We start from the raw sequence: 20,092 nt of genomic DNA, 5'->3' as shown, positions 1-20,092 counted from the left end.
GGAGCTCCGCATCACGCCCGGCGGGTGAGAAAGCACGTCACAGCCTCCAGAGCCCGGTATCCGCTGCTCGCCGCGAGCTCCGTGCCGCGCCCCGCGCCTCGCCACGGCCCATCGGGGCAGCGCGGATTCCGGACCGCGCCCCGCGCAGAACTTCACCCGACTTCGCCATCCCGCCCCGCCTTCACGCTGCATATTCATGAGGCGGCCGCACCTGATTGGCGGAACCGCGCCCCCGCTGCGTCCCATTGGCCCGCGCGGCCGCCGTTCACCGGGCCCCGCCTCCATCCCCCGGCCGTGACTCACCAGGGCGTGGAACCGGTCCCGCAGCGCAGCCCGCGCCCTCCCCCCGCAGCCGGCAGAGGCGCAGCCCCGGCGCCGCGCTCATTGTTCCGCCCGCTCCAGGCACCATGGACGAGCTGGACCAGTCGCCCCTGGTCTCCTCCTCCTCTGGGCCCCCGCGGCCGCAGCAGCCCCAGTTTAACTACCAGTTCGTGCTGGACGACGAGAAGGAGGAGGACGAGGAGGAGGAAGAAGAAGAAGAAGACGAGGACTTCGACGAGCAGCTGGAGGTGATGGAGAGGAAGCCCGTGGCGGCCCCGCAAGAGCGGCCCTCGCCGCCTCAGGACCTCGGCAGCCCCGCCGAGCCGCCCCGCCCCGCCGCGCCCGAGCCCGCGCCCGAGCCGCCGCAGCCCGCGCGTTGCCCGCCGCAGCCCGCCGTCTCCTCCTCCTCGTCCGCCGCCAGCACGCCATCCCCCGGCCCCGAGCGGCCCCAGTCGGAGCCTCGCAGAAGAGGGTCCTCCTCCGGCTCGGCGGGTGAGTGCCTCACTGCGCCTTTGTCTGCCGCCGCACCGCGCCCTCCCTCCGCAGCTTTTGCGGGAAAACGCCTTTTCCCCTTCCCCTTTTTAATTCTTTTTATTATTGTTATTTTTAATTTTTTTATACTCGCGAACGAGTCGCTTTCCGCTCCCCTCTTTCTTATACTGCTGGCGGAGGGAGGGGCGGCGGCCGCCTCGCACATGGCCGCCCGGGGGCGAACCCGCCGCCGCCTGGCAACGGCCGCGCTGCGGGGCGGGAGCGGGGCCGGGGAGCGGGGCGGGCGGCGGCGGCGGCGCGGCGGGCGCTGACGTTACTCACGGGGAGGGTGGGAGGGGCCGCGCTGCGGGGGGGGCGGGCGGGCGGCGGCCTCCGGAACAATAAACGTTGGCAAACCGAGGGCCTCGCGTCGCGATGCTGCCTCGTGTCGTAGCTGCCGTTGTGCCTCGCGTGCGCGATGGCATCTGCAGGAGTCGCATAGCCGCCGGTGAACGCGGCGTTCGAGAGCGACTGCCCCAAATCCGCGTTAAACTGGAGCGATAACGTACGAGAGGTTTAACGCGCGTTCTGTTGGCACCCGTGACAGGGCTTTGTGGTTCTTGCCTTCCGTGAGGCCCCTCTGACTGAGCCGCGTGTGCGGCGGTGCGCTGGGGAGATGCGCATGGCTGCTGTGGGGCCGCAGGTAAGGACAAAAGCACGGGTTGGGTCAGAGCAGGAGTGCGAGCTGTGCAAACTCCAGTGCTGCACCTAGCGCTGGGCCCTCACTGCAGGAAAGACACCGAGGGCTGCAGCGTGTCCAGAGAAGGGCAGTGGAGCTGTGAGGGGTGATGGGGAGCAGCTGAGGAACCGGGGCTGTTCGGTCTGGAGGAGAGGAGGCTCAGGGCAGACCTCGTGGCTCTGCAACCCCCTGAAAGGAGGCTGTGTGAGGCGGGGTTGGCCTCTGCTCGCACGGAACAGCCATAGGACGAGAGGGGATGGCCTCACGTTGTGCCAGGGGAGGTTCAGGTTGGCTGCTAGGAACAATTCCTTCTCCAGAAGTGATTCTGCACTGACACAGCTGCCCAGGGAGCGGTGGGGTCACCTGGAGTGTCCCAGAATCATGGGATGTGGCACTGAGGGACGTGGGCAGCAGGCACAGTGGGCTGTGCTGTGCTTGGACTGGATGATCTTGGTGCTCATTTCCAACCTTAATGAGTCAATCAAACCATAGAATAGCCAGTTGGAAGGGACCCGTGAAGTTCATCAAGTCCAACTTCATGTTGTTCCTTGGAAAACAGGGATAAAAGTATCATTTCTGGGGCTGCTTTAGCATTTTTACTCCTTGACCCCAGAAGGATGAGGAGCGTGTTCATACCTGAAGTGTTTCTCCTTTGTTAAAGCAGAGGAGAGAGAACCCCGTGAGAGCTGGGTGCTGTAGCTGAGAAGTGGTGCCAGACTTATTTTACGAGACCTACTTGTGGGGGAACAGGATCTATCACTGATGATGAGCTCAGTTTCTGAAGCAAGGACTGGCATCCTTAGCAGGCCTGCTTTCCAGAGGCAAAGTGTGACAGGTACAGTACTCATCTAATGATGAGTTGGAACACAGGTTATGTTTTAAGCACTGGAATCCAGATGTGAGCACATCATTTTGATAAAAGCACTGTCTGGACATGTTATGTGAGTGCTTTGGTCCTCTCGAGTGTGGGAGTGCTTTGTTTCAGCAATAGCCACCCGACATAAAACCAAAAACCACCTGCTGTCTGAATGGGTATCAACTCTTGATGATTTAACTTCAAATGAGTTCACTCCCAGTCTTGCTGTGAAACTGGCAAGATCAAATGATGCCTGCAGCTGGTGGCAGGGTGCCTGTGGAATGATAGCCACAGCCTGTGATGGCCGCCGCTCTTCTGGAAGGTTATGGCTTCATTCCCTGTCAGCTCTGCTTAAGGTTTAAGTGAAAGATTGTGGTTCATAATCGATAATTTAGAAAGACTCGATTCTCTTCGTATTTAACATCTAAGGCTTTGATTCAGTGATGGTTTGAGATGAATAGCTTTGAAGTCTTATTTGGAAGGAGTAGTGCCTATGGTAAGTGTGTGAAGAATAGTAGGGTTTCCTCTATCACCAGCAACTGTGGGCTCTGGTGCTGCTTTTTGTCAGTAAAACAATGGAGAAAAATGCAGACAACTTCTTGGCCCAGTAAAAGGTATTATTTATATCTGGAGGAGCTTTAAAAAGCAAAGCTTTGTAATTAGTATCACTTACATGCTTAGAAGTATTCCGTACCATTCTTGCAAGAGGTTGTGACATAATTATATGTAATGCAAGTCGCTGGCAAGGCTCTCCCTTCCTAAGAGCGAATATAAATATTTGTAGAAGAAGAAAACAAGAAAAAGAGCTCCAGTAAAACTTAAGCTGCCTTGGATACCTTTTTTTTTTTCCCTTTTTTTTCTCCTGTTCACTGGTATGGGAGTAGCAAAAAGTACTGTTCTTGAAAAATCCAAGAAGTAATCTTGATTTCTTAAATTTACATACAGTGGGGGGGGAGAGGAGAGAAGGGGGAGGAAAAAAGGCAAACGTTAGGTGGTCATCCCTGGTAACACTGATGTGTTGTGGTTTTGTTTTTTAATTTCTTTTTTTTCCCCCCTCTCCTAGCTGTTCCAGTTAAGAGTAACCGGTAAATTATGACAAGGAGATGCCACCTTTCATCTTCACAGCCCTAGATGGTATCAGCACAGGCTGCTGCTTGTGACTGCAGGCTGTATATCGCCTTGCTGGAAGGCAGAGCTGCAGTACAACGTTTAACCCTACACTTAATGGGAAACCCTTGTGCTGTCCAAGCAGGCTGGTCACGTGGAATGGCAGGCCAGTAGCCTGAGTGAGCAATAGATGACGGCTCCTTGTGGCTCAGCAGCCTGCAATCCAGCCATGGTTCAGTGCGCGTGCAAATGTTCTGAAGTGCCAGTTTATTAGTCTTGTTTTTAATTAATTTTGTAGGGCTTGCTTTTAGTTCATAGGTGTTCAGGAGAGTTTTCATACAAGCTCTGCCCGTATGCAGGGCTGTGTCAGGTGGAGGTCAGCAGGGATGCTGTCTGTAGCCTCCAGCTAGCAGCAGTGCACGCACTGTTCTGTGTTAGTGCTCACCCTCACCAACCTGAGCCTAGCTGCAGCAGAAGGCAGTTAAATGTAGTGGGCTGCATCTGCTTCTACTCGCTGTGTACATTTTATCCTGCAGCAGAAATATTCTGGAGTCTGTGGCTTGCATTTTGTACCTGTTGTAAAGCAGCACATATGCTTTGTGTGTTGTTTTTTTTTCTGTGTCGATGACTTTTTCTGGTAAGCTGTTGTGAACGCATAGGATCATGCAGAGGAGCTGTTTGGGTTTTATGGAGAGAATGCAGCATGACATGGAAAAAGCGCAGCTGTCCTTGAATACTGCCACAGGTGACTTTCACTGCATCCTTCAGTTATTAAAATCCATTCCTGCTGATCTTCGGTGTTTCATTGGAGGATGGGGCCCTGTCCCTTCCCCCCTCCCAAACAGCAGTAGAACTATAAGGGAGGTGGCCATAACCTGTGTAAATTAAAGGTAGAATGTGGCTTTCTCCTGTTACTCATTCTGTTGTAGAGGCATATAGAGGAGAGTAGCCAACAATTCGCCTGGTGCAGTAAAGCTCGTGTTTTCATTTTTGTATTTCACCTTCCCCATCTAAGTGAGTTCAGTGGGGGATCTCACTGTGCTAGGCACTGCACCATGCACGGTGGGACCTGCTCCTGTGGTTCAGCTGCTGCAAGAGATTCTAAAGCCAAAAACAGCCATCTCCCCTGTTAACCAGAAGTGTATGCAGGGATGGGCTTGTCAAGTCTGGTAGTATGTTTGCTTGGTGTGTGTATCCTTTGGTTTGCTTTCTAGAATAAAACCACACAGCTTCCAGCTGCCATATAGTGATGTAGATCTTGGGAAAGTTCTTGTCTACAAAGGGGCAGCTCTCATCCACACTTCTGTGTCACTGCTGGTGAGCACTGAACCTCTTCCTTATCACCTGGATAGCCACTAATGCCAGCCCTTCTTCAAAGGAGTCAGGGCAACATCCAAGCCTCCTGGTCAGTTCTCTTACTGTTCTCTTACTGGCAGGTAGAAAATTGTTAGGGAAGCATCAAGGCCTGCAGCGATTGTTCTGCTGGGTTAGGAGTCAGTGGTAGCTGGAGCATAAAGGTCAGGAGATTCCAACTTTGCAGCTCCCAGGGACAGAAATATCCGGTGGCTGTTGGCAATTGGTGTGGTGAGAAGACAGCCAAGTCATAAAGTAGAGCTGTTCCTGGAGCAACACGATGCATTTTGTTATTTCAGTAATTTGCTGTATGTTTTTCTAATATAACTTTCTGGTTGATCTTCTGTAAGGAGGCTGCTTTGCCTTTTCCTTCTTCCAGTGCTGAGGATGGGAAAGATGTTGATTTTGGAGAGCACTCGAGCTTGGAGCCTGGCTACTTAGCAGCATCCATACAGTCTTTGTTCTTGTAGTTTTTCCATACTTCTGGAATTCTGTGGAGGTATTGCTGCTTGCCCCTGGATTTGGGCAAGAGCTATAGACTTGTGTCTTTCAATGGCTGTTTGAACAGCTTGATGATTTCATCAGCTTAATCTGACTTCTGTCTGCTGAGAAGGCATTAGAGTAGCTGGGGGCTGTTGGCCTATGGCTTGAGGCATGTCTTAGTATGCTTATCTTTTTTTTTCTGTTTAAAGAGTATTTTGAATGAAAGTGATGAAAGTGGCCTTTTTTTTTTTTCTTTGAGCTTGCATATTGCTGTGGTAGCTATGTAAGTGATACAAAATGAGGAAAGTTTCAATCTGAAAATGCTTTTCAGGTTCTAGATGCTTTGTAAGCAAGGAACTGTTTCTTGGCATGTTGCTGGCTAGAAAATATAAAGCAACATGTGTAATTGCAGGTAAATTGTCCCCAGGAGTTCAGAAATGTTCATGCATGAAGTAGGAATGAGCTGCATTAGGAATGAAAGAAAAGCCATAGTTAAGTAAAAAAACACAACACACCTGCTTAGAGTAAGAACTGCAGCTCAGAATGGTGAAATATTTTCATATTTATTTTTCATATCTGGTTTTATGGGCTAAGATAGAAATGGCTCTTCACACTTTAAAATGCTACGTAAGGTTTTCTACTTTTGAGACTGCTTTTAGGGCAGTGTGGTACAGGTAGTGTGAGACTGCTGGAACTGCAGCTTTGTGACACGTCTGGAGCTACTGCAATAGTGATAAAGTAATGAGCTGATTAATATTCATAAAGTCTGAGAAAAGCAAATTATCTCAGTGGAATGTTTTTATCCTTCAAGTGGAAGTAATCAATCTGCTGCTAACTGGATGTGTCAAAATGAGAAGATTTCGGTTAGAGGTGTTTCTGAATGACTGCTCTTCTCCATGGCGTTGCCTCAATTGCTTTGCAGTGTATAAACAAGGCATGTCAGTACCATTCTGACCTTCTGTATTTTTGCTGGAAGGCTTGCTTTGTGTCTTAGGAACTGTAAAATAAACTTTCACTTGCAGCTTTTTAATGAATGGGAGCGATCATGTCATCAACTTCATCAGCTGGGAAGAATATGTTAATTAAGAAGTTTTTAAACGAGACACCAGACTGAGATAAATATAAACTTTCCTATTTCCAGTTAAAAATGCTCTTGGCCTATCGGGTGCTGCTGTTCTGGTGTCAAAGTCCTGCTGCTTGTCCATCGTGAGTGTTTTACGACTGTTTTGGTTGAACTCTGCTCCAGCCCCTCTCCCACAGAAGGCAGAAGTCTGGAGTGCCTGTCCTCCTTTGTGGGTGATAAGGAAATGAATGGCAAGTAAAACAGATAGTAGAGCTTGTGTGAAGCCTTTGGCAAGTGGGGTAGATGGAGCAGGGAAGGGAAAGGAACTGAGATCCAGGGAAAGGAGAACAAAGTATGTGGTATTGTTGGAAGAAAGGCCATTTCTTGGTCTTCGGCCTAGCCTTCAAGCACCATGCCTTCAGCTCCAGAAATGCTGTTCAAAGGGTGTTCTGAACCCAAGTGTTGTGTAACAGATCTCATTGTTAGATGAGAAAATGATCATCCTGTGTATGCAGGTTGTCAAAGTGACTTAAAAGTGAGCAGTTAAAACCTGCAGTGAGCACAGATTATTGCACGCCGGGCAGTGCAGTGCTGCTTAATGTTAGAGCATAGCATACGTGTGAAGGTCTGATGCTGCTTTATCCATTTCATTAAAAGCTATTCTTCTGTGATGTTAATGGCTCTGGAGAATCCTCAGAATATCCTGTTCTTTTTCCCTCCTGTGAGATGAAGGTATCTTATGCACCAATTTGTTTTTATTTTACAGACTGTAAGTTGTTACGCCAGTGGCTTATCACACAAGGTAATGTGTTCAGAACGAGTGCTGGAAGAAATTGGTAACATCTCTTCCCTGTTAATTTAGCTAATAATATATTCTGCAATGATGAAATAGCTAATCTAAATATTGTTTAATTTTAATTTAAATCTTAATCATGGAGCAAGCAGGGAAAAATTCCATCTGTTCAAATCAGTGAAAGGGACTCTTACGATTGGTATAATCTCTGAAATCAAATTGGGTAATGTCTGCATAATGATAGGGTTTGCATGGCTCTTTAGACCTCCTGCTTTTGAATGAGCTTGGGTGTAATTATTATATTTTTCTGTTTTGTGGTACTGCCAGAACCCAAATTTGTTTGGTATTTCAATGTATGATTAAAGAGTCTGGATCTTAAGAAAGAGTTATTTTGGTTAAATTATGTTGAGCTGTGATTTTTTTTTTTCCTGTTGTTGCTGTTGTTAGAAGTATAGCCAGAACAAGTATCTATGAGTCTGTGTGAAGCTGGGCATGTAATGGGTTAGATTGCTGCTTCTTCATTGTGTTACAATAAATTAAATCCTTAAATGTTGCGTCTCTGAATATCCAACTGGATCTTGTCCATAGCATTATTAATTGAAACGTTTGATGCAGGACTGAGATGAGGTTGGTAGCTGTATCACAATATTCAGTGGCCTTTGAAAAAGAGCACAGAACAAAACCAAAAACCCAAGTACCACTCTCCAAATGGCCCCTCATTTTAACAGGCTGAGATCTACAATACAGCCAGAGTTAACACCTGTGTGCCTGCTCCTGCTGTGCTTGGGAGCTGAGCGCTATGGGGGAACTGCGTGAGCTTTCTTCCTTTGTAGCTGAACAGAAGATGAGATGGCATACCTTACCCTGCCACTGTAGGCTGGACAGTGCTGCATTCCTGAGCAATTCACCTCAAATGCCACTCCCCCAGAAGAAGACAGTATGTTATTATTGGGCCGTGAAAACATGATATTTGAGGGGAGAAAAAAATGCTTCAACTACTTTGGTTATAGATTTCTGCTTAAACAATAAGACGACACTTGCTTCTGGCTAGAGACTTGTTTCCATAAGACAGAATAGCTGAAGATAGGCAGAGATTCAAAGTCCTTGCTTTGAACTCATTTTCTTCACCTATTTCAAATAACATAAGATTAGGAATCTCCCTGGTGCTGTAGTGCCTCTTGTGCAGGTGGTGCATGATGCCTGCTGGCACTAACTGAGGAGCTGAGGACCTCTGTTGCCTTTGGTAGGGATGATGTTCTTAGGTCCTTCCATCGTTTTATCCCATCAAGATGAGTAAAACAGGGCTCCTGTTTTCATTTGAACCTTCATCAGTCTCTGTCCTGTGTATGGCTTGTATCCCTCCTGGACTTTTAAGTACATTGCAGTCTGAATTTACTGAACTCGAGGCTTCTCTTTATAGACTAAACAGAGCCCAATGAGAAGGTCTAGCTGCTTGCTGCCTCTGCATCTGGAGCTAATGATGTGAAAATATGCTGTTAGTCGTTGAATCTTCATCTTGAGTTGCTTAAATATTCGGTGGAAAATGCTGTGTTTATAGCAATTGCATCATAACAAGGAGAACAGCTGAAGTGGAGTTGGTGTAGGCAGCTGCTTTTCTCAGCAGATTCTTCTGCAGTTGTGTGCCCTTGCTATCTAGCATTGGCTAATTCCCTGGTACAGTCCCTGCCAAAGCTAAGCTGTTCATCAGGAGGAAGTTGACTGTGTTTACATGTAAGGAAAAATATATATATATATATTGTTGTGCAATACTGAGCTCAAAATGAGGAGTTGATCAGAACAACAAACCTGCCTTACTGTAAACCTGCTGTGCGTGGCTGGATGGTCACACATGAGAGCAGGTGGAAGGGTGCATCACTAAGCCAAAATCCAGTCATGATGAGGGCTGAGCATGTTTTTCTTCAGTTCTTATGCTGTGGGACCAGAATTAAATCCAGGGCAAGTAAATGTTGAAGAAAGTTGTTTTTTTCAGAGATGGCTGTCATTGGGACTGTCTGCTTAGCGTTCTTCCATCTAAAACGTTCTTTCTTTTGCAGCTAACTTTCTCTTGTTCCAGAAATCTTTCACTCCGTTGAATTCTCTGGTCTTTATTCATAAGTTTGCTATTAACTAGTCATGCAGTGATTTGAAGTTAGACTGATAACACCAGCTTCCTATGACTACAGCAGCGATGGGGAAACTGGCAAAAATCAGAATGGGGTTTAAAACGATGCTTAGTTATGCTGCTGTCTGTTTTTTAAACAAACCAGAAGTGGGTTTCTTGCTGGTGGGACGTAGGTTTTAGCACAGAACAAAACACGGAGTTCTCAGGTAGGAGGGTTTGTGCTAATGAAAGGAATGTCAATTGGAGTGCTTTGCTAAATGGCATGAGTGAAAGCAACTCTTATTTTTATCCTTTCAGCTGTAATGTTGCAAGTAAATCACTAACTATGTGGATTTTTGGCAGATATCATTTGCAGTAGAGGCTTACTTCTGGAAAGGCAGTGTTAACTTCAAGGTCTCATTCTGTTGTATTTCAGGAAGCAAAATATTTCTTCTGCTGGAAACAATGATCAAGCAGTTAACTTGCTGATATTTTTGTTGTGAATCATCCAGTGTCTTCCACTGATGCGTCAAGAGGATCACCCTCAGTGATTTATCCTCCAATGCATATCCTATTTGCTTTTCTTTTATAAATGAGGAATGATATCCTGCTAAAAGTGGTATTCTATAACAAAACTTACCACACTGAAGCTTGCATGAAACTGTAATACATACGAGTCTTTGTCAGGGTACATATGCACGTAGTGAAATGTAGTATTTTTCTCTTTCATTTGACCTACAGAATGCCATTCTTACCCTGCAGCAGCTCTGCGTGCTGTTGATTTGTTCTGTGGCTGCCACCCATGAGGGTGGGTGGTGCGATGGACAAACCAGCACTTGGAAGGCTTTCCCAGTCTGATTCAACCTCCCTCCTATTTAAAAACATTCCTTACAGGTTTGTGAAATTAACATCTAGAAGTTGTTCTTAATGAAGTGCATCCTGCATAGTGTATTTGATGGGGTCGCTGCCAGCTCTTTACTCAGCTGATGCTGGGCTGCAGCACAGAGCTCCAGCCCATGGCTGGGAGCTGTGGAGGTGCTGCTCTGTTCCCCCCACTTGCCTGGGGGAAGCACCCAGTGCCAGCAGCAGGGAGAGGTCCTGGTTGCCCTCCTTCCAGCAGGAAGAGCGCTGCTCTGATGTAGGTGGAGGGAAAGTGGGCGGCTCTCCTTGGCTGGTTAGGAAATGCTGCTTTTATGTAATTCTTTGTCACACTCCAGTGATGTGTGAAAAATAAAGTATGGGTGTGGGCATATCTTTCCATTAAGAGAATCTGGGAGCTCAGTGACTGCAATAGCTGCTGTGTGTTTCTGTACTGAGCAAATGGAAGCCAAACCTGAGAACGAGCTCCCGGGTTGTGCTGGCGTAACAAAGCACTAAGAAACCAGTGCTCACACAACTAAAGTCAGTGTTCCCCAACAGAAACAGAAAACTCTGGGGTTATGCAGTATTGAAAATAGTGCACAATGCTGATCCTTGATACTTTATGGCACTTGGCAGTGGATGGGTGAGCGTTGCAGTTCTGTGGGCTGCAGTGTCACCTATTGATCTGTTGTCCTCTGGTGTGGCTTTTGTCCTTAAAAGCTTTTGTTGCCACTGAACTGCAGCACTGTCTTAACAAGTTCTAAATCTGGAATTGAGGTTTCAATCTATGTGAAAAACAGTTTCCAGAAAGCAGGCGATCCTCTTCAGCCTGGCAGAGGTTGAGGAAGTCATTCTAAATACCAAGTCCTATACTCTAATTATTACTCTAATATCTTGTCAGATTTTGGGACATATAAGCATCACGTGAAGATAAGTGTTCTACAAAACAGAAATAACCAACTGTATGTTGTGATGGGAAATGTAGGTTGTAAGACTTAAAGCCGCTGGTGGGAGTAACCTGAGCAAGGCAAGAGAGTCGTGAGGATGCTGTTGCAGTTGCAGAAAGTCTTGGTTCAACGCTGGAACAAAAATGGCTCTGACGTCTTCATTAGGTTGCTCTGTGTGCACTGCTGGGCCTATCATGTTTCTCACTTCTTGCTTTTCATCATTTGAAAGCAATCGATTCTATTACAGTGTAAGCTCGTAACCTTTTTTAATATTTGATTTTATCCAAGCGAATAAAACTCAAGATTGTTGATGTTGTCTAGACTGGTAATTCAAAATCTAATTGAAATACTCAAAAATGATTCTCCATTCCTCTAATACAAACAATACAAACCGTAAATCCTCTTTAACAAGCTTAATTTGAAAACTTTACACACTGTTTGGAACAAAAGATAGTACTATTTTTCCATCAGCATCGTGCCAGCAGGCCATGGCAGACCTGGGGAAAGTACTGTCTGCTCACGTGTGGAGTAGGACTGGTCTCAGTTTCTTTGGTTCCTCATGATGGTTGGCATTGTTGCTGCTCAGCTAGGCTTTTGTGCAGCTTAATAAAGTGTTTTAGCTGTGTGCCTTCGTTCTGTATAATCTGAAACTCCGGGATCATCTGGCTTCTCACCATTGTGTGTTTGTGAACTGGAGTGACTATTTTAGCTTAGCAGAAGGAAGTCCCTCCTTGCAGTAGTTCTTAGTTCTTTGGGTTGTAATTGGAGAAGTGGGATTTTCTCTGTTGAAACACTGCCATTAATACAAATTCAGAAAAGCAAAACACATTTCTTGAATCATGCTGAAGAAGGATTTAATAATGCCTTCATTTGGAAGTTTGTGTTACAGCATAATGCGAATAGTAGAGGCAGGTAGTAACTGAGGGTACAGTCATTTACTGCTTCCAGCTTGGTTAGTATCAGCGTGCCTGGTCAGCTCTCCTTGTAGAGGACTTCAGAGCTTACTTCAGTCATCTTCTTGTAGAATTCTGTGTTGAGTTTCATTATCTTTGCTGTTGTCACACAAATTAGGAGCTTGGAAACGCTTTGACAAAGTGACCACATAAAGGACAGTGTGTTGACATCAATGGCAGGTGATTTTTTTTCTTATGCAAGAGATACAGAAGCTTCTCAGTTGTGTGCAAGCGTGCAGAATGAAATGTTCTTGTGGTGCAGCTTATGTTGAACTGGGCCTTGGATGGCAGGGTGGAGATCCCTCAGTAAAGGTCCTGTTGTAATAAAGAACTCTGAGCACTGACACTCCCTGGTCACACGGCTTATATCTATGCTAACATTCCTTGTGGGTGTAGATGCTGGCTCTGGCCCTGTCTAGTTACTGGGAACTGAGTACTTGCTTGCCTTCCCCGCCCTCCCCTTCGACGATTCAGCCTTTATTTCTGCTGAGGTTATTTGTTTGTTTTTCAGATGAGACCCTTTTTGCTCTTCCTGCTACATCTGCGCCTCTGATGCACTCCTCTGCAGGCAAGTTCTTTCTGCTCACCTTTGTCTGAATACATCCTGCATTTCTGATCTCATTAACTCTTTCTGATTACTCTTCATTTACTAAAAGTCAGCGTGGGTCCAAGAATAGCTTCTCTCATTTTCAGTTTTGAATTTTCAATTGATCCATTCAAGATTTTAATGGCCGTTCATTCCTTTATGCATTAAACTGTTTTATAAACACACTACAGCCATCTGTGAATTCTTGGACCCTGGATGTAAGAGAGAAGTTGGTACTGTTAACAGGTTAATACTTTAAAGCACAGCTCTTTTACACATTTAGCAAAAAGATTTAATGCGCAGTGACTTTCTGCAGTACTTGATGTAAGTGATATCTGTACATACATGTTAGTGGTTTCTGTTACTCTGTCCACCAAATTCATGTTATTTTTTTTTTTAAAAAAAAGGGAGACAAAAAAAAGAATTCTTACAGGCATGAATGCTTGTGCATACATTAATGTGCAAGCATACACACTTACCCTCTTTCTGTTTCATCTTTTTTTTTTCTCCCCCCACCTTGGGAATGTTGCCTGCTGTACTTGGATGCTCTGTACTTGTCTGGCATCTTCAGCTTTACTGTGATCTTTGCAATGCAAAAAGTTGCTGCTTCTCTAACTTCCTATACTTCTCTGCTAGAAGAGAGAAAATAGAGTAGCATTTTTTACCTGACACTTTGTTTTGTTGGCTAGTAGTATTTGGGATAGAACTCAGAAGTGCCTCTTCATAACTAACACCATGTGAAAACCTGTCATGAAAATTTGCATTGACTTTAAGAACGCCTGCGTTTTCTAACTTTCCTTTCTGTCCCCATGGTCACAGAAAAAGTTGTGGACTTGCAGGAGCAGCCAGGTAGCACTAAGTCACTTGGTCAAGAGGATTTTACTGCAGTCCCGCTTGATCCTGCTGCTTCTCTTCTCTCCTTCTCTCCTCTCTCAGCTGATCCCTTTAAAGAGCACACAGCCTTTGATTCATTCTCAGATGGATTACCTGCAAGAGGCATTTACAAAGAAAGTGCAAGTGAGGTTTGTAAAGAAACAATGGAAAATGTAAGAAATCCATTCCTTACGGAGGAAAATAAGAGAGACATTTCCGAGATGAAATACTCAGAAATGGAACCCTCACTTACTAAAGCAGAAGCAGCCATTTTATTTCAAGCTGAAGAAGAAATGCAGCTAGAGGGCCCTAAAGAATTATGTGATCTGGAGAAAATGCCTGCACAGCCTCTGAGCATGTCTCCAGAAACTCGTAAAGATTTGCTTGAGAAAAATGAGGAAGACATCTTTTCTAGCAAAGACAAAGACAGAGATGGTGATCGTGATGACAAAAAGGCATTGAAAGAAGATGCTATTCGAAGGGAAGAGTATGTGGACTTCAAAGCGTATGAGCCTGTATGGGAAGTAAAAGGTGCTGGTCATGGACTGAGCAGCTTGAGAGAGGATGTTGGAAGTAAAATAGATGGCAAACTGGAAGCCGGTTTAGATGAGAAATATGGTGTAGATAAGCTGACAGTGCTGAAGGATTATGAAAGAGACAGTGAAGGCAGTGCTGAAGATCTGTCTTTCCCGAGCACCCCAGAAGCTGTAAAAGAGCCTTCACAGAATTACATCACCTGTACTAAATCTGAATCCTCTGTAACTCCTGATGGTAGCAAAGTCAAATCTATTTGCCCGATGGAGGAAGACACTTCAGAAAATAGAACTGATGACGAGAAAAAAATTGCAGAAATGAAAGCTCAGAACACAGAACAAGGTGATTTTAGCTCTCAAGCAGTTGGCAAGCAGGAGGGCCTGGAAGCTGATGATGCTAAAACAGATAGCGTATCAACACCGCTATCTGACACTGCAGCAAGTATGCCTGAAGGTCTCACTCCTGATCTAGTACAAGAAGCATATGAAAGTGAAATGCACGATGCAGCATGCACAAAACTTGCTTATGAGACAAAGATTGATTTAGTTCAAACCTCCGAGTCGGTGCAAGAGACTCTGAAACCTGTGACGCAGCTCTGCCCCTCATTTGAAGGTTCAGAAGCTGCTCCATCACCAGTATTGCCTGATATTGTCATGGAAGCCCCGCTGAGCAGTGGGACAGCTGGTGCAGAAGCATCTACTGTGCAGCTTGAAACTTCTCAGTTAGGAACATTTGTTACCACTGCTAGTTACGAGAATGTAAAAGAAGAGGCTGAGAAACCTCCATTGTACCAAGAGGCAGTGAATATGCCTTTGACACAGGCCCAAGGAGCAAAAGAGGAGCTGACACTTAGAAAACCTGATCATGAGAGTAGCACCAGTCCTGAAGATCTAGAGACTCCATATATATCTATTGCATGTGACTTAATTAAGGAAACGAAGGTCTCTGAATCTGCTCCGTCCTTAACAGATTATTCCACAACTCCAGTAACAGAACGTGTTTCTCAGGATGTGCCTGAACACAAGGAACTTGTTGAAAAACTGTCTCCGCAGTTTGGAAAATCTGACTTGTTTAATCTCCAGGTGATACCTGACTTCCCTGGGAAAGAAAGCGAAGATCAGACTCTCATCTTAAGTAGTAAATCAGTTGAGAATATTAAAACTGATGAGGAACAGGAACGACTGGTAGATTCCTTGGCTGCTACTGGTAAGCCCTATTTGGAGTCTTTCCAAGCTGAACTAGACTCTTCCAAAATTGTTACCACTCAGCCATCCGAGCCCACACCTACAAAAATAGCCAAGGCAGAGAAGATTCCACTTCACATGGAAGAGCTGAACGCTCTGGCTTATTCAACTGATGCATCTATTGCTACAGAGCCAAAATCAGGAGATGGCAAAGGTCTTTCGCCTATTGATTCTTCTCCTGTCTCAGTAGAAGATGACTTTGTGATGCTTGATCCTAAAAGTGGTCCTGAGTTTGTGGCAGAAGTCACCGACAGAGAAACAGTGCACAAAAATGAAAGTGAAGAGATCAGTAATGAGATCAGAGAGGAGAAGAGGCGGTTGCCTTGCCCAGAGCTGCCCTGTGATCTGTCTGTAAAGAATGTAGAAGTGAAAACTGAAGAAGATGCTCATGCCTTGAAAAAGTCCTTGCAGGCTATGGACAGAGAAGTGCCTGAAGTATCCATGGTGTCCTTACCAGCCACAGATACCTCACCTTTACCTACTGAAAAAGAAATAGTCAGTGTAGGAAAGCCAGAAGCTTTTGAGAAGGAAGCTGAGAGAGGAGCTGCTTCTGCTAAAGAAAAGGAAAAACCTACTGCAGTCTTTTCAGCAAAGCTGAATATATCTTCAGGTAATCTGTGTACACTGTCTTGCAGATCACTAATCTCCATAACCTTTAGCTACACTTAAGCATGCCATGACTTACTCTTTTTTTAAGTTACTTTCTGTAAACTTCCCTATTTAAGCAGAGGATAACAAAATAATGTTAGAGCCTGCACTTCTATCTTTTTCACATTCTGACTGCTTCAGTACTTTTTTTATCGTGTTTATCAGGATTGGACTCACTGCCTTCAGTTGTCTTCAGTTCTCCTGCTGGTGATCTGTCGGTGCACAAATAAGTTGCTACTCACTGTAAGCTCTTCTGTGACTGTCTACAAGCTGAGCATTAGAGGCCTTCCAGACTTGCTTGTACACAATAGTAAGCTAGGGGTTGTGTCTCAGTCTACTCCATATGCACAAGAGGCGTTTTTACTTTTTCATGCAGAATTCACAGCAGTTAAACAGCAGGCTTTGAAGCTTTTCTTCTGTGGTACATGCAGCTTATGCCTGGAAAAGAACATGCACAGCTCCGTTCACCTGATTTATGGCTTGTAGTAGATCCCTGCCAGAAATAAATAGTGCACAAAGGAGCTAAGTGCTCAGTTTAGTAGGGAAGTGACCATTAAGAACTTGAGTATCCTGCAACCATTAAGATCAGTTTACACACAGCACAGATAATTTCCAAATGGAACTTGCATTTCAGTGTTGCTTTATTTTTTCTTCAGATAGTAATGTGCTATTTTAAGAAGAAGAGAGTTAAAGAAATTCATTCTAAACTGTACGCATAATGGAGCTCCAGCTTCTTGTAGACTGGAGAAGTACTTTGCTTTTTGGTGTTGTGGTACTCTGCTGCTGAACAGAGTTGTACTTCTGTGATGTGCCTGAAGATTCTAACAAGACATAAATCAATTATTAAAATCAGTTGTCTGCTTTTACTGCCAAACTACTTCCAATTAGCAGGCAGAGTAATGAAACAAAGAACTAACAGGCGGTTGCCTTTCACTCTGAGAAAGGACAGATAATTCATCACAGGGCCAAGCAGTGGATTTGTGCTGTGTGTTCTTCTGAGCCTTGCTTTTTTTGTGCTGTCCTCAAATACTTACTCAGTGGTGCTGCTTGTTGTAAGCCAACCGAAATGCAAACATACCTCTGTGTACCTGAAAATGTACCTCCTGACAGCTCCAGGAGGCTGCAGGGAGACAAAAGAAATGGTTGCAGATTTATTTAGTTATTAAATATACTCCATGACTCCAATAAAGCAAACAGAGCTTTGAGCAACCTCACTGGCAGATCTGGGTTTAATGCTGTATGGTGGAAACGCAGGTAGCCTGGTGTGTTTTAAGAGGGTGACAGACCACAGGGACCTCGTACTTCATGGTGGCACAGATGTGGAAAACAAACAAAAATAAGTTCTGAATTGGTTTGGGTTTAACTATGGAGAAACCCGTCCTCATGTAAGTAGTTCCAACTTACAGCAGTTTCAACAGACCACTTCTTTTTACCTTGCAACACCAGCAGCTGCTGCTGTTGAACACTTGCGTGTCATTTTCAGAGATCTTGCCAGCTGTGCCTTTTTTTTCCCCATCCCTTTCTCAGTATATGCTGTACTTGGCTTCCTGTCCCTTTCTCGGTATGTGCTGTGCTTGGCTTCCTAGCAGATAGCCCTGCTACTTTGCTCTCATGCCAACTGGACTTTAAAACCCATTTCTGACCTCATAAAACTACTGTGTACGAAGGTTGACTTCAGCATGGGCTTTGTTGTGATGCTGCACCATGGCACAGCAGGCATGGCTCCAGCCTCGGTGTGGGCAGGCAGCAGTGACTGTTGGAGTTGCTTTAAGGCCTACTTATAAAAGAGGATTTGATGCCATCTAGTGCTCGTAAATGAGCACTGACTCAAGTGCAACATGGCTTCCAAAGAATGATATCCAAGGTTTTGGGAAATCTTGATTTAACGTTCCCGGAAGATAAATGGGTTACATATCTTGCTCCTTTTGTTGTACATACTTGCTTCACTCACAGTACGCTCTTTACTTGTGGATAGAGATCATTAGTTCTCACAAATAGGGCAGAAAGCCATCTTGCCATAAGCTTATTTTAGCAGATGGAGGTTTTCATGGTGCCAGCTTACAAAGTCAAAGTACTTTGCGGGGTCCCCCAAACTGATGATTCTCATCATGATGTCAAGTTGTATGCTATGCTGTAATCACACAGACAGTTGAAATTATTCCAGATATTCATGCTGAACAGTGCAGGAAGCTTAAAAATGGTTTTGAGTTTTGCAGGAAACCTGTTTGATGGTGCTTCTGAAGATCAGTCTGTTGACATTTGTTTCTGAATGCGCTGGGGTTGAATTTCAGCCTCACAGGCTAACACAGCTCTCATTTTCATGTAAGCTGCAGAGCACTCAGTACTTGAATTACAGAAACACAGAGATGTGCATGATAGCTTATTTCCCAAATTTTCCTGAGGGGGCCGATGCAAAGGTGAATTCATAGCAGGTAGCGTCCTTTGAGAGGGTGGCTGAGCCCTATTCATGTTGGAGCTTTTTCTTAGTGCCAGCGGTCTTAGAAGCAGAAGTAAAGCACTTCCTGTCATTCTGTAACAGCAAACCAGGATGTGGTGGTTATATGAAGTATAAAACGCATCCCCTTGGTTCATTCCTGGTTCTTTCCATATTGAAAAGACGGTTGGTTAAGTAGAGCTGCACAGCCAGCGAGAAGTGCTTTGGTTTTGTTGTGTTTCACTGAGGGGAAAAAGAGCCTGGAATGATGCTGGGCAGTTTCCTTAAGGAGCGTTGTATTTATAAAATACCATTTAATTCAACATGGAATCTTGATTTAATTACATTTGATTTTATTCTCAAATTGCATGTCTGCTCAGGTCTTCTTTTATGCTAGTAAGTAATAAATGGAGACTTATATTGCAGTGTTGGGAGTATCTGAAGGAGTAGGAGACATTAAAGGAGACACTTGGAGCAAAATGTACCTGAGGGAAAGATCTGTTGTGTTCCATTGGAGCTCTGCTGTTGCGAGGCTTTGGGCGAAGTTCAGACCGCAAACAGCAAATGAGGCCTGTTGGGCGTGTAAGAATTGTGGAGAGAATGGAGTGCTTGTGGTTATCAGCTGTGGCAGAAGCACCGATAGACAGCTGACGTTGGGTTAGACCAGAGCTGGTTCTCATCTAGAACTCCTCCTCAAGGCAGAAGAGCTCCAGCCAGCTGCTAGTGGACAGTCAGCAGGTAAAGCCTGCTCCCTGCAGGCATGCGGCCCTCAGAAGAGCGGTGCCTTCAGCAAAGGATAGTTAGGAACTTGGATGCATCGCTTTTGGTTGTCTGGGTCACTTGATGGTATCACTGTGCACTTAGCCCTTTGGAAGCTTTATCTTAATACTGGTACAGAAACATCTGTGTTTCCGTAATGACACGATAAAGCTCACACAGAAGTTTGTTGGCACACCACCAGCACTCGGTTTTCACATAGAATAGCATGATGTGGGTGAGTCTTGCCTGAAAGAAGAGGGATACAGGTTTCATTTGGGATCATTTGCGTGGGGTGGTAGGAAGGGAGACCAAGCATGCAAAGGGTGAAGAAAAGAATCCCGAGGATGGAGATGTTCCTGCTGGTGGAGTTGTTGCTGTTGGGAGATGGGCTGGTAACCCGTCTAAACTGACTTCAGTTGTGTGTCTATAGCAGTATGGGAAGTTAATGGGAAGGACTTGCTGAAGGCATAGTTTGTTATTAATTTGGTGGCAATGCACTCATCCAGAGGGTGAGGAGAGAAGTACAGGGTTTGCTGGCTTCCAGTTGTTCAGAATTGCAGGTCAGGGGCAGATGGAGATTTTCAGACATGTTTGGTACTTCCATGCAGTGCAGCTCAGTGAGTTTCCTTGCGCTCCAACATTTGAGCATACCCTTCACCTTTCCACCCCACAGTACACGTTTTGATTTGTGTTTCAAAACCAAATGGAATCTGTGTCTTTATATAAATTAACGTGTCGGGGTTTTAAGAAGTTTTAGGGCACTGGTGGAAGCCCTTTGTGGGTTTTTTTTTGGTTTTTTTTTTTTTTTTTTTTTTTTGCCAGTCCCAGGTAGGAAGCAGAGACTCTCATTAAGGAGACTAATATTAAAGAGCAGTCACAGATTTTTCAGCAAGAGCGGAAAATCGATTGGCATGGTTCTCACAGCTCTTGCAGGCTTTGAGTTTCTAGTTTGGTCTCAAGCCTGCC

At 45.2% G+C, this 20,092-nt stretch overlaps 1 protein-coding gene across 2 annotated transcripts in view; it reads left to right on the top strand.

The window, feature by feature from the left end:
* Positions 1 to 296: 296 nt before the first annotated feature.
* Positions 297 to 20,092, top strand: part of RTN4 (reticulon 4) — a 37,424-nt gene continuing 17,628 nt past the window's right edge. The window contains exons 1-3 of one of the 2 annotated variants that reach the window (XM_048935221.1): positions 297 to 813; positions 12,560 to 12,616; positions 13,454 to 15,895. In XM_048935221.1, coding sequence (XP_048791178.1) covers positions 408 to 813; positions 12,560 to 12,616; positions 13,454 to 15,895 — 2,905 coding nt within the window. In that variant the 5' untranslated portion in view covers positions 297 to 407. The remainder of the gene's footprint in view (positions 814 to 12,559; positions 12,617 to 13,453; positions 15,896 to 20,092) is intronic. The other variant, XM_048935223.1, reaches the window with a different exon arrangement.

Source organism: Lagopus muta, chromosome 2 (assembly GCF_023343835.1).
Source record: "Lagopus muta isolate bLagMut1 chromosome 2, bLagMut1 primary, whole genome shotgun sequence".
NCBI lineage: Eukaryota > Metazoa > Chordata > Aves > Galliformes > Phasianidae > Lagopus > Lagopus muta.
Note: the sequence above shows the minus strand (reverse complement) of the source record. Positions and strands in the feature narration are given on the sequence as shown.